The sequence below is a fragment of the Oryzias latipes genome, chromosome 7 (assembly GCF_053564925.1).
Source record: "Oryzias latipes strain Hd-rR chromosome 7, Olatipes_Hd-rR_3.1".
Taxonomy (NCBI): Eukaryota; Metazoa; Chordata; class Actinopteri; order Beloniformes; family Adrianichthyidae; genus Oryzias; species Oryzias latipes.
The window spans coordinates 33971078-33986486 of NC_136243.1; the positions used below are offsets into that span (position 1 = coordinate 33971078).

The 15409-nt window shown below is 40.7% G+C and overlaps 1 protein-coding gene across 2 annotated transcripts in view; it reads right to left on the reverse strand.

Moving 5' to 3' along the window:
• plxna1a (plexin A1a) overlaps positions 1-15409 on the reverse strand; it is a 263334-nt gene that overhangs the window by 9851 nt on the left and 238074 nt on the right. Inside the window, exons 22-29 of one of the 2 annotated variants that reach the window (XM_020704420.3) lie at positions 12052-12194; positions 7012-7109; positions 6530-6688; positions 4930-4996; positions 1625-1771; positions 1018-1177; positions 829-932; positions 650-746 (exon numbers count right to left, since the gene is read on the reverse strand). In XM_020704420.3, coding sequence (XP_020560079.1) covers positions 650-746; positions 829-932; positions 1018-1177; positions 1625-1771; positions 4930-4996; positions 6530-6688; positions 7012-7109; positions 12052-12194 — 975 coding nt within the window. Of the gene's footprint in view, positions 1-649; positions 747-828; positions 933-1017; positions 1178-1624; positions 1772-4929; positions 4997-6529; positions 6689-7011; positions 7110-12045; positions 12195-15409 lie in introns of both variants that reach the window. The other variant, XM_078949962.1, reaches the window with a different exon arrangement.

The following is a 15409-nucleotide window of genomic DNA, read 5'->3' on the forward strand; positions in this document are numbered from 1 at the left end:
CACTTTCCACTGGATCAGTTTACTGGTCCAAAAAACCTGATTCAGTAGAAAAAGAGAATACAGGATGAAAACGTCATAAGTTGGTCAAAAGTGTGTCTTTGAATGCGTAATAGTGTCCTTGCAACTTCTGGGTGCACATTTGGAGAAAGGCTCTGTTGCCTGTGGTGTACAACACATCAGTGGCAATGATAGCATCTTGGTGTGTGAAGGTTAATACCCTCTCAGAGTCAGATAGGGGTAGTTTTTGTTTTCAAAGGGTAATTTATTCTGTAAATAATTTGATTTTTCAGTGGTGTGTACCATATTGGGCATCTGCCTTTTGGCTGTGGTGTCCTCTTTTTCTCTCTCACCATCTCTTTCACTCTGTCAGCCAGAAATCGAGGTGTCTACTTTAATGTCTGTCATTTATGGACTGCTTTAGAAATAGCCGTGGAATAGCCTTGGCCTGGGCTGATGGCAATGGAATAAAAAGGATTGCTATTCACTCAGAGGGAGGTAAAAAAAAAAAAAAGCGAGTCCAATCATGGCCCTGACAAACAAAGAGGGAATGAAAGGGAAGGTGAGGGGGAAGGTAGGCAGTTAGAGAAATGGGAATCATTGACAGGACGATTTAAATGGGATTAATTCAAAAGGAGAACTGGAGCTCTACCGTATCTGCTGAGGCTCTTTGTGAAGGTGGAGGAGTTGGAGATGTTGTAGGCAGAGTTCTGCTTTGGCACCAGGGCGATGACTGAGCTGTCTGTTACCTGGACATTGAAACAAACAAACTAACTGCCTTTCTGTGGGACGTAGGCACACTTTCATCATTTTCGGGTCAGACTTGTGTACCTGATAGTGAGCCAGTGTGTTGAGTCGTTTCCAGTCATTGTCGATCTTGGTTGTGACGTCTTCATCCTGCAGGATGATCCTGGCCATTCGACCCTGACGCCATTCTGCGCAAAGAGGAAGCAAAGGTTCAGTCAAGCCCTGTACAGAAACGTCCCCGACTGAGAGCGGACAGACCGGACTTAGTCCTACCCAGGTCCATGTCAGAGGCCTTTGGCCGCTGTGAATAGGGACTGCCTTTGTACACAGCATCCAGCAGCTTCTCTTTGACCTGAGTGATGGTGTCGCAGTTCAGACACTTCACTGTCACCTCGGGGGCGTTCTCGTTCTCGGGGTTTACACAGTGCAGCGTCTGGCAGAGAAAGCGACACAAAATAGAGACATCAAACAGAATTAGCTTTAACGTTTGATCCTGGTCGGACGTCGCCAACTGGAATCCTTTTTGTATTTTCGTTTCGACGTTTTACATCTTTCTAACAGCATTTCTGCTGCAGATACTTCAAATATTGGACTTTTTCCTCGTTTGCAATACACACTTGAAAATCAAAACTACTACTACTAAAGCAGATGCCTCCGACTGCCAGCATTTCTCCAATCCAAACCTGAAGGGCTCAGTTTGGAAAGTTAAAACACACCAAACGCGCAACAAGATCGACTGCTGATTAATCAAAGAAACAGCTCTGCACATGTACAAGCTGATTAAAGTTCAAAACTTTCATTATAATTGAATATGACTAGAGCTGGACAACTCATCGTGCAGTTCAGAGCAATGAAGATGGACTGGGATCAAGATACAGACCAGTGTTTTGTAGTCAATCTGCTGTCGGATGAGCTTGTCCTCACTAAGAGAATAGCGGGCCTCTCCTGTGATGGCGTCAATGGGGCCCTTCTCCATCTGTTGCTTGATGGCACAGTACAGCATGAACAGAGGTTCTCCCGCACACTCCTGCACAAACAATGAGCACAACTGTCACTTGGATCCAGAGGGAAAATGGTTATTGTTCATTCTGATGGGGTAGTGTAATGATGTGGGCTTGGTTCCGTTGGCCATTCCTAGGTTTGCTAAAATGTGTTTAACCCTTTACCCCTTTTATACCAGAGCTTTAGCTACAGTGATGACATTCTGTCGACTACTGTTACTCTTAAAATGTTGATGCAATCAGTGTCATTCCAGTATATTCTATCTATCTATCATGAAGAGAAGCAGCTTTGCATCGTACTGCAACACGTTCATGTCATGTTGCATATCAGTGCAAAGCCGATATGAAAAGCCCCTTTTCTCCATGCCCCAATCAGGTGATTCAGGACAGTCAAAGAGTTACAGTTGTTCGAAGAGTGAAATTTATTTATGTATCACCTGCAACGTTGCCATTGCTAAAAGGGTTAATACCGGAAATGACACTGGTGTCACAGTTTACACGCGGTTTTCGAACTACCGTTAACTCTAAGACCACTTATGCAACTAATGCAATTCCAATGGAATTACTACCATAAAGTGTTCCATATTACAGAAAAACTGCTTTTTTTCCACTTCTGAATTTGTTGGATTTACTTAAACTACGTAAACAGTTGAAGAGTTACGGTTATTCAAAGAAGCTCAGCATTTGACCTAAACCTTCTGTGTTATAAGAAGTAAGAATCAAGTCATCCCACGCACCGAAAACCCAGAATGACCTGGTTCCTCCATCAAAAGATGCCACATTTTTGTGTTTAGATAAGGTCCCATGTGCATTGTGTTTTCAATCTAAGCTAAAGGTGCTTTAGAAAACATTAGAATATGTTTAAAAGGGCCTATACCAGGGGTCGGCAACCTGCGGCCTAAGATTGTCCTGGTGCCTTTAACACTGTCAGGTACCGCGAGCGGGCAGGAGGAAGAGTCAGTTATGGGATGCAAATTTTTTCTAAAAAGTCAGTGATAATGTCGTGGGAGGAACATGACCCCCCCCCAAAAAAAACAAAAAACAAAAAACACCCATTTCAATTAAATTTGTGATATGATTCCAGACCCCACAACAAACTAACAGCTGCTTCCTAATAAAATTTATATACTTTATTGGGTTTACTGGATTTAGGAAAAAGAAAAAAATAAATAGAAAGGGGTCTGCCTCAAAGTGAATTTGTTTCCATCATCTCATTCATCTTAACTCTGGGTGTTTGACAGACAGAAAGGTCTATGCAAGGTTGTGGAAAATAGACAAAAGATCAAAGGAAACATCAAGCTCATAAAGAACGACTTTTCTAGTACCCCAGGTGTTGCGGCTCCCTGTGCTTTCATTTCTTTGATCCAATTGGCTCTTTGAGTGGTAAAGGTTGTCGACCCCTGGCCTATACGATGCTGTTCTTTAGCCTTTTAGAGTAAACAATATCCATGTATCTGATAATATTTTACCTTTGGCACACAAAAAATGCACTTTTTGTTGAATATTAGTTATTTTCCTGAGCTTTTTTCCAACCCTGAAGTAAGACGACTCGATCTCTGAGGCACCGCCTTTCACTCCTAGTGGTTGCCGCCCATTTCGTGACTTCATCCTAGAGTTGGCCTCGGCAGCGGGTCTCCAACATCCAAACCTTTGCAAACACGGATGTTGCATTTTGTGCATGAAAATGAAAATGTTTTTGCTAAACACTGCTGGCTCTCCAGAGAAAGTGGGTGTTTGTTAGTCTGGGGGCGGTGTTGGCAGAGCAGGCTCTTCTTGGAAGGGGCTGTCCCTCGCTGGTCTACGTCAGCTTGTGATAACCCGCTCGTTTTCGTGGGTTGTGGGGCCTGGTTGGTTAGAACCCAAAATAATAAAAAAGAAATGTGCAAGATTCAACTATTTTGGATCAAATGCAAGTTCATCTAAAGGTTGTACATCTGCAAAATGCTGCTTTTAAAAGGTGTTTTAATTAATTAATCGGTAAAAGGTTGAATTTCATCTGAGCCTGTGCAGAATTTGCAATATTTTAGCAAAGGTGAAGTTTATAGAAAAAACAGCATTATAATAACTGAGTTACTTTAGTATAATATGAATGCTTTTTACAAGACTTTTCAAGCAGGAAAAAAGTAACAAAATATAACAAAATGCCAGAATTGTCTAGGCTTTTAAAGCAGTTGTCAAAGGTGAAGGACACGGTGGTGTTCAATGCTCAGCTTTCTTCCAGAAAGACTGTAGGCGATGTTACATAAATCTCTGCAGTCCGGTCAGGCTCCTGTAAGCAGACGCAGATGTTGTGCTGTGAGCATGCTCCCCATTCTCCTCTCTGTCAAAGACACTTGCCAATCAATAGTGTCGTTAGTCATCACTCTGGCCCAAGAAAAACACTCCAAGCTAAAGCAGCAGCGGCAGCTCAGAGGGGAGAGCGAGGACACATCTCTGCCAGGGCTCATCTTGACAAGAGTTTAATGATCGGCCGTGCGGTGCTCTGGGAGACGATCTCTGGCTTTGTGTGTTGGAGATTCATGAGGTCCAGATCAGAACAAGGGCCTGCACTAATTTATCTGTCTTACTTCTAAGCTCACTTAACATCAGGCGTTTTTTTCTCACCCATTTCTTCTTGTTGACAGATTACTTTTTAGTCTCGTGGTAACAAAGGTTATTTGACTATGTCGTGTTATTTCTTTGCATACATGATAATATTATTTCATTGAAGGACTGTAAAAAGTCCAAAATAAAATTTTAAATCTTTAGACGCCCAGCCTTTGTGCGCACTTGGTGCTTGTATTTCTAAGGTTTATGCTCACAACACATAGCATTAATAGAAAAGAAGTGAGGAAAAAGTCTGAAGAAGGGAAGGATAAACAAGTCCAATGACCTTAAAGTGGAGGAGGCTGACAGCAGAATAATGTTAGAATGAACAGCGCACATGAAAGAGAGATCAGAGGAAGAGGAGATGTGAGCTAAAAGAAGATGAAGAACAGTGAAGGTGACGTGTGAGGTACAGGAGTATAACTGAGTTCAGGGATCTAAAGATCAAGAAGAAAAATGTTCCCCAAAAAAAACAGAAAATGGTTTCATCTCAAAGGCTTTGATGATAAAGTCAATGTGTAATAACAGGTAAAAACAGAAAATATGCACAGAAATATTCTTTAAGTTTGTTCTAAAACACTTAGAAATGAAAACTCACCTTGAGGAACTTATACAACAGGAATGTAAACCAGTTGGTCAGCATCTTTTCAGCAACCGACTCCGTTCTAACGACATCAAAAAAGCAGAAAGAAAAACAACTTTTTAGTTTTAAAGAGAAATAATAAAAATTCCACCTTCAATTACAGCTTTGTCAGTTAGGTTCGATCGAAATAAGGATTCATCGGAATTCTATAGTTTATTTTAAGTTTTTAATAATTGCTTATTTCTTCTTCTTTCTCTTTTGGCTTTTCCCTTCAGGGGTCGCCACAGTGAAACAACCTCTCCTTCGAGGATGAGTCGCATGGTTAACTTGGCAATATTTTACGCCGGATGCCCTTCCTGATGCAACCCTCTCAATTTATCCGGGTTTGGGACCGGCACAGAAGCAGAGAAGGGAACTGGGAGCAGCCCGGATTCAAACCCTGGTTTCACGGACGGAAGGCGCCGCAAACCAGCACGAGCTAAACTGGCTCCCCTAATAACTGAACTAAAAACTCAAATAAAATTACAAAACTGGAAACTTTGGTAAATTATTGAATGGTTTAAACTTTGAAACTTTTACTTTGAGGCAGGTCAGAAGTTTCTAAAACACTTTTCAGGTGGAAAAAACTGTTTTTCGCTTCTGTTGCTTATGGCTTGTATCTAATAAAAAGAGGAGCAGAGGTCCGATTTTGTCTGCGATGTCACAACACCCAGCACCTCTGACCAAACCCTGCAGACATGGACAATTAAAAGAACTTTTTCCTTCGTCTTCTTTTAATTTTCCAACAGAGACATAAGTTCAAGTAAAAGTAAAAATGACATTTAAGACTTTTTAAATGACCATCAGGAACATGTGTCAAACTCAAGGCCCCGGGGCCAAATGTGGCCCGTCATGTCACTTTATGTGGTCCACCAGAGCATAAAAGCTTTTAATTTCTTAAAATTATTATGTATGTGTAGCTGCAGTTGTAATTATTCAATGTTTGAAGGTCTGTATCCAGACAAATTGTTGTAATCAAACCATCAGTTGGATGCCAGGCTGGGTGCAGCCTTTTTTTGTAAAATGTCACACATGTAATACATGTTCTTTCTAGCTCAGTTTTATGTTATTTTTCTTTGTTCACTTGGACAGTTTGATCCTTCATTAATGGAGTTATGTGGGTTTTAATAGGCGGGTAAAATTAAAAACATTTATGCTAAAGTAAGAAGCAAACTATGTTTTCTATGCAACTGTAATTGTCACTTTGAAAAGTTATAATATTATTATTTAACATTAAGGAGTAGTTGGGGGACCTTTCTGTGTGGAGTTAGCATGTTCTCCCCGTGCATGCATGGGTTCTGTCCGGGGACTCCGGCTTCCTCCCACCATCCAAAAACATGCTTCATAGGTCAATTGGCAACTCGAAATTGTCCCTAAGTGTGAGTGTAAATGGGTGTGTGATTGTGGCCGGGATAGGCTCCAGCAGCCCCATGACCCGAAAGGGATAAAACGGCAGAGGAAGATGAACATTTAGATACATGTATAAGTTATATCTGGCCCTTTGAGGACAGCCACTATGCTCAGTGAAAATAAGTTTGACACCCCCTTTGCTGAGTTTTCCTTGCACATCCCTCACCTCCTTAACAGCAGCTTAGGATGGTTTTTGCTCTCCAGGTTTCTGTCTATCAGGTCGGACAGCAGCTGTTTCAGGACCCCTGTTGCATACTCCATCTCCCCCTGCAAGGCCGTCATGATCAGAGACGCCACATTGCCACGATCCCGCATGGAAAACGACCTGAAACGACGGAACAAAAGCTTAAGAGTCACACAAGTGTGGCTCCACTGGTGTGTACATGAGATGAACGTCCCCGTGATGGTCAGTGGACACATTAAAGTTTGAATAAATAACTCTTCATTTTATTTTAGTTTTCTTAAATAATAATGATATTGTTATCCCTAATATTTTTAAATTTTCAATTGGTCTCTAAGCTAAAACATTTTTGTGCTGAATGCTGCTTTTTCCAGCAAAACTTAACTTTGTGCATCACATATATATATGTTACAACAAATGCATAAAATATAGAATTGTATAGATGAAATCAATAAATAAATAGAGACCTCTGCGCCTCCAGGGTTCGTATGAAAGTCAGCAGAAAGTGCTTCTTGGTCAGCAGCTGGCCAAAAAGTGTGAGTGCCTTCTCAACATTTGCTTGGACCTGAAAAAACAGCACAGAGGCAAAAAGCAAGTAAGTAAAGTCTCAGCGGGCAGAACGGCGCTTTTTACTGACAAATGCAAGATTAAGCAATAACTACAAACATCGACAGGCATGAACAATCCAACAGTAGAAGAAGAATCTGATGGAATTTACACTCAGGAATAGAGGAGCTCTGGATTAAAATCCAGTTTTCACTTTTTCAAAATTCACTAGGTGTAGAATAAAGCTGAGAAGCTGGAAGGGTCATTAGTGTTGCTTCCCAATTACTTTCAATGACTTCTAAAGTTGCTGAACTCACTTTTGGGTCTGCTGCTTTGTAATTGGTGGCAAAAATATCCTGTCCTGGCATCCATCATTTAACTCTAGAGCACTATCACCAGGTGATTTTCACCAGAGTCTGAGCCTTCACCGGGGATGTCTGACATGTCCCAGGAATGAGAGGACCAAAGACCAAGTTTCTCGTATTGCTTTATTATTTTTTAGGAATTATTCGTTCACAAATTCCCAATTTTTCAGTAATTTCTGAGCATGTTTTTTTGAACTTCCTATGTTTGTTTATTTTTTTGTTACACATACCAGAGCTGAAAATAAAAGAAAACCACTCTAATTTATAACGTGTAGTCATGTTTTGATCTATCTTTTATAACAAGTACTTTTTGTTGAGTATATCGAGTAAAATTTACCCAGCAAAAGTGATGGTGTATAACTTTATGAAGTGAAAGTGCTCTAGGGTTAAAATAAAGCTGTCTGTCAGCCCATCACATTGTTTGAGGGAAAACTGGATTTGCTGACGTAAATTGAACTAAAACCTGATATTTACATGTATAATTGCCCATTTTTTAAAAACAAAATGTCTTGAACTTTCTGTGGATCGAAACGGAGACGCAAACTCCTGAAAGAAGCAGTCGGTGGGAGTGTTTACTGCAGTTGGGATTGTAGACGGACCTTCTTTGGAGAATTTTGGTTCTGTGGACCTAGAAAGTCCCCATTTCCATTTTTTGGGGAACTTTTAACAAAAGGAGAAGTTTGTGTCTAAAGTTTGTCCGACTTTGGCAACACATTGAGTTCAAATTAAGTCTCCAAAGAAGGATTCTGGATTCACTTGAGTTCAAAGTCACAGGTCCAAGCCCTTATGTCTGCCTGCTACAATAACTAAATGACATCAGCCAGTCAAAGCAGGGATGGGTACTGAAACTTGGTGCCAAGTTGGTACCAGTACAGACGTTTATGGTACTAACGGTATGTGCTGATTTCATATTTTTCTGTCTAAAACACTGCAACCTCGTACTAAAGTTTTCCTTTTTCTGCGGCACACTGACTTCTTCTCTGTTAGTGTTGGCGAGCAGGCTTCGCAGTGACCCTGAACCCGATACGAGCAGCATTCCAAGAGGAATGAAGAGAGGCAACAACACTTTCTGAAAAAAGGCTTCTTTTGACATACAGAAGAACAGTTTTGCTGTAAAGTAGTTGCTTTCTTAAATAATAACCAGTTTTTACCTCAAATTTTTCTCAAAAACTCACATTAGGACTCCTTGTAAATGTAAGAAGAAGAATTTTTCAAAGAAATGTGCAGACTTCGAGCCTTCTTGGCAGGTACTTCTTCCACTCTGCTCATCTTTATGGGATGAACTTACAGAATTTTTGACCAGCAGGCATTTTCCTTTGCTGTGTGCTGAGCAGGGATGAGCTTGTTAAACAGGGAGGTGAGGCTGATTGTCTCCTGGCTCCCCTGCTGCTTCGCTGTGTGATGGGCTTCATGTCAAATGATTTTACCAGACAGTTTGGCACGATTTGTCTTCTCAACATCAGAGTATAAATGGCTAAAAGCTCCTTTCAGCTGAATATCAATAATACAAATCATTATTTGTCTGCTGGGACAAATGCACTTTCACCGCCTGGACCCATACTGTGATTCTGAGACTGATTGTTCTTCCTATTTGTTGTTTATTGAAACCCCCACCCCTTCTGTTTGGAGAAATTAGCTACACAATGTTTACTTGCAGGTTGTGTGTGCAGGTCTTTTTTTTTTTTTTTTTTATAATCATTCAAGCGGCAATGTGTTCATTCTGAAGACTCTCAGTCCAAATCAGAGCAGAGCGACAGCGATCTGTCTGTCAAACAGAGACTGAAGAAGAAGATAAAGAGGAGGAAGAGGCATTGGGGCATGGCTGCAGCCTGTGTGTGTGTTGGCGACAGAGGTGCGCCCTGCTTGTTCTGCTGCCTGCCACTTGTCACTACTTATCAACAACACACTTCACCCTCAGAGGACGCCTGCGTGTCATTCACCTGCTCCATCTTCTTCTTCTTCCTCAGTCGTCGTCGACAGTGTCGCCCCGTCGGTCTGTCCCTCACCTTCCTTCCTCCTCCTCTTTTGTCTGTGAGCGTCGCTTCTTACAATAACACTTACAGGCAGCCATATATTCCATTTTCACCATTTCAAACCTCCGTAACCTCCACTCTTCCTTTCTTTAGACATGCCGTAATAAAGTGTCTGAACCTCTTTCCCAAGTGCTAAATGAGATTCCTGGGCCTCCAGGGTGGAATCTGTGTGTGATGTGTGTGAGCAAGACAGAATGAAATAAGTGAGAAGCAGATGGAGATGCATGTGCAAACTACCAACAGTTTTTTACCCCCGTCATTGGATTACATCCCCCTTCCCTGAGGGCCATAACAAAACCATCTTTTACTGCAGCAAGTGCCTTCGATTGTAAAGTAAAAGGTGAGCTTACACTTCAGAGACCTTTTAAAAGCTGTGGATCATATTAATGCAGGCCGTAAACTGAAAAATGGAGTTAATTCAAACGGTGACCAACATGGAGGCCAACTATGTATATTACATCACTACAACTACAAAAGGGTAAAACGAGCTGTTTGTGCCTCAGAAACACAGATGAATGCCAAAACTTTAAGATGTGGAATCCATTTGTTGATAGAGTAAAAATCTAGTCAAATAAATAAACAGCAGCTGAATAAAAAACTGACTTTGTACAGATGTCCCGTTGACTACTACATGTTATAAATGCCCCTTGAAGGTCAATAAATGCCATGAAAAGCTGTGTAAAATTTAAAACAATGTTCAACTTAAAACCAAATGTCATATAATCAATGAATGAATGCTACATTTAATTAGACATGTTGAAAAGTTAAAATATAATTATTGGTTATACCAAAAATATGTTGCAGAAAATCTAAAAAAGGTGGAAAATGCTAAGTTCAATGGCAATCCTGCTAAAAGTAAAAACAAAAATAAAAAGTGTAAAACAGCCAAAGAAAAAAATGCAAAAAAGGAATACAATAAATGATTAATATCCTAAAGTCGCAGCTTTAATAAGTAAAATCCTATGAAGGTAAAACAAGTTTAAAAATAAAATGTCAAAAAAAATTGAGGTAAATTCACGGCTGTGGTTCAACCAATCTGAGGAACCGAAGGACCAAACAGACGAGCAGTGAGATGTTTTCTAAAGTCCAGCTGTCCAGAAGAACAGAAACCGTTGGGCAATGTCTTCCGATTGCTGTGTCTTTCCTTGTTGAGGAGCTCTTGTGTCCACTTCCTGTTTTTGTTGACCTATAATGCTAAATAATTTAACGGACAAAAACATGGGGCAATGATATAATTTATTGTAATTTAATGTACTCAGAACGTAACAGCTCACCTCTGCATCGGTCTTAAAATGCTCCAAAAAACATCCGTTTTACTTCTTGCTTCCCCTTCACAGGTCAGCACAGCGAATGCCCAGTCAGACATGTGTATTTGTATTTACGTCGACAGGTGATGCTAACGTTAGCAGGCTAGCGTGAGCATGCACTGAAGCTATTGTTTTTGTTTTTTATGCACATTGAATGATTAAATGTCCATTTCCTGCCTTTGTAAGTGTCAATTTTAAGGTGTGGTTTTTGAAACTTTGTGTGTTGTTCTCTCTGATATGCGTGATATTTTTGCTGCTAAAAGCTGCATTAGCTTTAAATCTATTTGTTTTCTATTTGGTGCATTTGTGCAGTAAAATGTCCCACTTCACTGCATTTTCTGCAGTTTAAGGTAAACACGGTTCTGTCCATTTTTAGTCACTTTAGAACCCAGGAGAGTTCCCCTGAAAAGGTGAGAAACACCACAGTTTCAACACCTGGAGGGCTATAAAAAAAAGGATATAAATGTGATTTCTGGATGAGAGTGATTAAATAAAGCTTCAAAAGGTCAAACAAATTATTTCCTTTCTCCAAAAAGTCAGCGCTCCAATCAAAGTCAATGGAGCCGCACCGGCTCCTCCATCTTAATGATGCTGCTGATTACAAACACTGCTCCCTGGTTCTGAGCCTCGGCGGAGAGTAGTTCATATATATGTACAATTAATTCCACTTTCTTTGGATGAAAAGGTGACACGTCTTCTTAAATCGGGTTCAGAATCTCCATCCGGCTCACATTTACCGCCCTAATTATTTACTTAGCGGCGGCATCTTAAACAAGCTGCAGTCCCAGAATCCCAGATTTCTACTTCGACCTCTCGGCACTCATTTTCAATCTCATCTCTCTCCTTTACAGCTTTTCAGCAAACATTTTTTTTGTAAGCATGCTCGGCACACGCCGACAGTCTCCTCCCCACGGATCCCATTCATGCTGATGTGAAGACTCTTGCACATCGGAAGCGTTTTCTGTGACGAGGATGAATACATAACAGGTAAAATATAGGTTGTGTGATTGCTTCCAGCTGAACAACATCGATGCTTTTCTTACATCTGATTTAAGAAATCTGCACGTGCTTCAGCTCAGGCCTTTCAGTGACATGAAATCTGAATTGATGAGTACTTCTGGAAAAGGCACCGAAAGCAGCCACTCTTTCTTTTTTGGTGTTAGTTAATTAGTTTCCCGCTCGCATCAGTCAAAGTTGATAGCTCACGGTTAGTTTGTGTCAGTATGAAGTTTGTTGGAGGGTGTACTGACCCGTACCTCCATCTCCTTAAGCACAGGGTGGTCCTCAATCCCGGGAAACAGGACCCTCATGGCGTACGTGCGATAGTCCAGGAAGGGAATTCCAGCTCCGTCCAGTTCCTGGGTCAGCTCGTGAATGTCCGTCTGAAGCTCGGCAAAGGCTGCAGGAAAGGCGAGGCAGAAAAAAGCCTTCAGAGGACAGCAGGTCGATGGTTCGAGCAGGTTAGATTCATCACTGCAGGCAAACTGAATCTTCAATTTTCCAGGATTCACATTTTATCAGTAAAAGCAAGGCAACTTTTTTTGTTAACGGCAGCGGGATCGACCACATACCAGAAAATCATAGTAGTTGGTTTGAAGGTCGTCAACTTTAGAAAAACAAGTCCAGATGACAACCTTATACTTACTACCATGATGGAATCTACATGGATGAATGAGAGTCTTCATAGACACACAAACCAGACAAAAAGTCTGGGACCATAACAAACTTCAGATGCAGTGTCCGAGTCTCACAAAGGAATTAGACAGCAGCACTGGGAGCTAAAGGTCAGGTTTTAATAAAAATACCTCACAGAAGCATTTAAAGAAGGAGGCAAGAGAAAGAGATGGGAGTCAGAGCAGAGAAGCAGTATGGGAACTTTTCAGTCCACTCTAGCTCATTTTAAAACTGCAACACATCCAGGACTTTTTCTGGGGCTGTTGCAGACTTTCTGCAGTTATTGACCGTGACCTGAATCATATTGATCTCTTCTAGAGGATCAGCAGTCTGTGCATTCAGAGCAGGACCTGCTCATGGCTCTGCGTGCAGATATCGCCAGCTTCTGGTCCAGAATCTCATGAATGAACCTGCAGAGGGCAGCTGCAGCCGACGGATTCAACCGCAAACGTAAAGACGCACATTTTTATTGACAGTGACTTCACAAGACATATTCATGCTACTTCAAGGAAAAAGCTTGTTTCCACTTCTAAATTATTTTTTCAATGTATTTTTCTCAGGCCTGTTAGTGATGAACACCCTGCATTTTCACACAAAACTACAAATCTATTTTGCCAAGATAAATGATTGACTTTAAATGATGTAGCTCATCAATTGGCAATTTACCAAACAGCTATTTACACTCCAAGAAAGTTCCAACAGATGCAAAAAAACAAAAACTACAGAGGCCTCTCTACAACGAGCCACACAAATCCAAAAGAAATTAAATATGAATTTATAGAGAAAAAACTAAAAGACGAAGACACATTTCTGAGACAACAAAAAACTAAAAGTGCTTTTCTAAAAATAAATAATAATGGTATATGTTCAATGAACTCACAAAAAGTCTAAATATTGAGATTCTTTAGAGAGAACTATAAAGAGTCTCAATGTTTTTTAATTTTAAATTCTACCCGAATGTGAATTATGAAAAAATGGAGCACAGAAGAGAGAAAAGGAAGAGACAGAAAACGCAGTTCCTGGATGGGAGAGTCAATTAATTGCATGAGTGGATGATTATTAAGAGAGTGGCGGATGAGTTTTCATGCATAATTTCCCCCAGCTGTTATTGGACTGTTTGGTCCACTGAAGAGATGAAAGAAGATGAGGAGAAATGAGGAAAATCGAGAAAAAGATCAGGAAGCAAAATGGTGACGGCAATCCGGAATTTCAAAAAGTCTGAGAGCAAAAACAACAAAAGAGGAAATGACAAAGACACAAGGAGATAAGAAAGGGAACGCACGGGCTGACGAACACTGTAGCTCCTTAGACAGAAGCCATCTGAACCGGTTTCATGTTTGCATTCACACACATGTCAGACTGAAGCCCAACCAACAAAAGAAACCGTCTGGATTAGAACTTTAAGGTTCTGCTCTTAAACACAGACAAAGGACAAACATGAGTTTTGAAAACAGTTTGAGGAACTTAAAAACAATTCAATTCAATTCAATTTACGGTAGCTTTATTTTTATAGCCCAATATTACGACACAGTTGTGTCAAAGGGCTTAGCTGCTCACAGCTAATTGAACAAGACATAAAATCAGTCATAAAATACAATAGCTGATTGCTAAACTGAACTAAACAGACTAAACTAAACTGGAAATCCCCGCCCTCAGATCCTCATTCATGGTAAGGAAAAACCCCTAAAAGAAAAACCGGATTCATGGGATGTCCACATGAAGAATGGATCCTCTCCCAGGACGAAAAAAAAATATGTTTTCTTTACAAAACTTACAGGGATAAAAGGTATACATTGGTGGTAGATACGTGGAATGGTCATGGAAAGCCACATATTTGCGTATGTGACTCGCAAAAATAACACACAATTGCGTAAGATTTGTAAGAATTACAAATAAACTAGGTAGAATCTGCATAAACTGCGTAGCTTCCAACAGACCTGAAACTTTGAACAGCTCAAAACCAAATTCACATAAAGACCCGTCGCCCGAAACCCTCGATGGACATGTGCGCACATCAGCGGATGATGAACGCAAGAAACACTTAGGATTTACGTACAAAACGCACCATAACGAAAAACTGAAGTTTCGTCCATGGAAAATGCGCAAAATGTAATGTAAATAAAAAATAAACATTTTCACAAGTTCCAACTGAAAAGGTGAAAATTCAAGTGTTTTTGAATCATGCACTGAAATGTAACTTGATTCTAAAAGAACTCCAGCTGTATTGAAACATGGCTAACTCCTTCAGAAGATGCAGTTTCCTACCGTTTGGAGTAAATAGGATCCTTCCAGGGAGATCAGGATGACAGAGTCATCAAAAAAACAGCAGTAAGAAAACATGAACTGTTTCTCATTTTCTACTGCATGCAGCCGATCCGGCTTTTTCTGAATTTGGTACAGTGAGCGTTGAATCTTGTGGATCTTTCCAGGAAAATAAAACCTCATGTGATGTGACAACAACCAGAGAAAAGCTCTCAGAGCCTGGCACATGGAAGACACTGACTGCATAAATTAGCATACAAAGAATGCGTTGCCCATGGATTTGTTTGAAAGTCAATTTGCATTTTGTTTGTTTCTCCTCTGTCATGTAGGATATTTAATAGCATCTTTATTACCTACGCAGAGCTAAGGAAAGCTGCCTGCCTTTTGGCACAGAAGCTGGTTGGGAGATATTGGTGTGTTGTCTACGACTCACGTTTGACTAAACCTAACGTTCCATCTCCTCCTCCTTCAGACATGCAAATCTTAGATGGCCGCAAACAGTTTTCTGCCATCCCAGACCCAGCGGACCGCCCATTTAAGGTGTTACTCCGCCCATGTGCCTGTCTGTCTCTGTGGGGCAAGTGGGTGTAGAAGGTGGAGCAAAGGTTTTGGTACATCCTTTGATCCTAATATGATGTAGTGTTCCCTCACTTTTGCAGTGTCACCGTTTGCAAATGT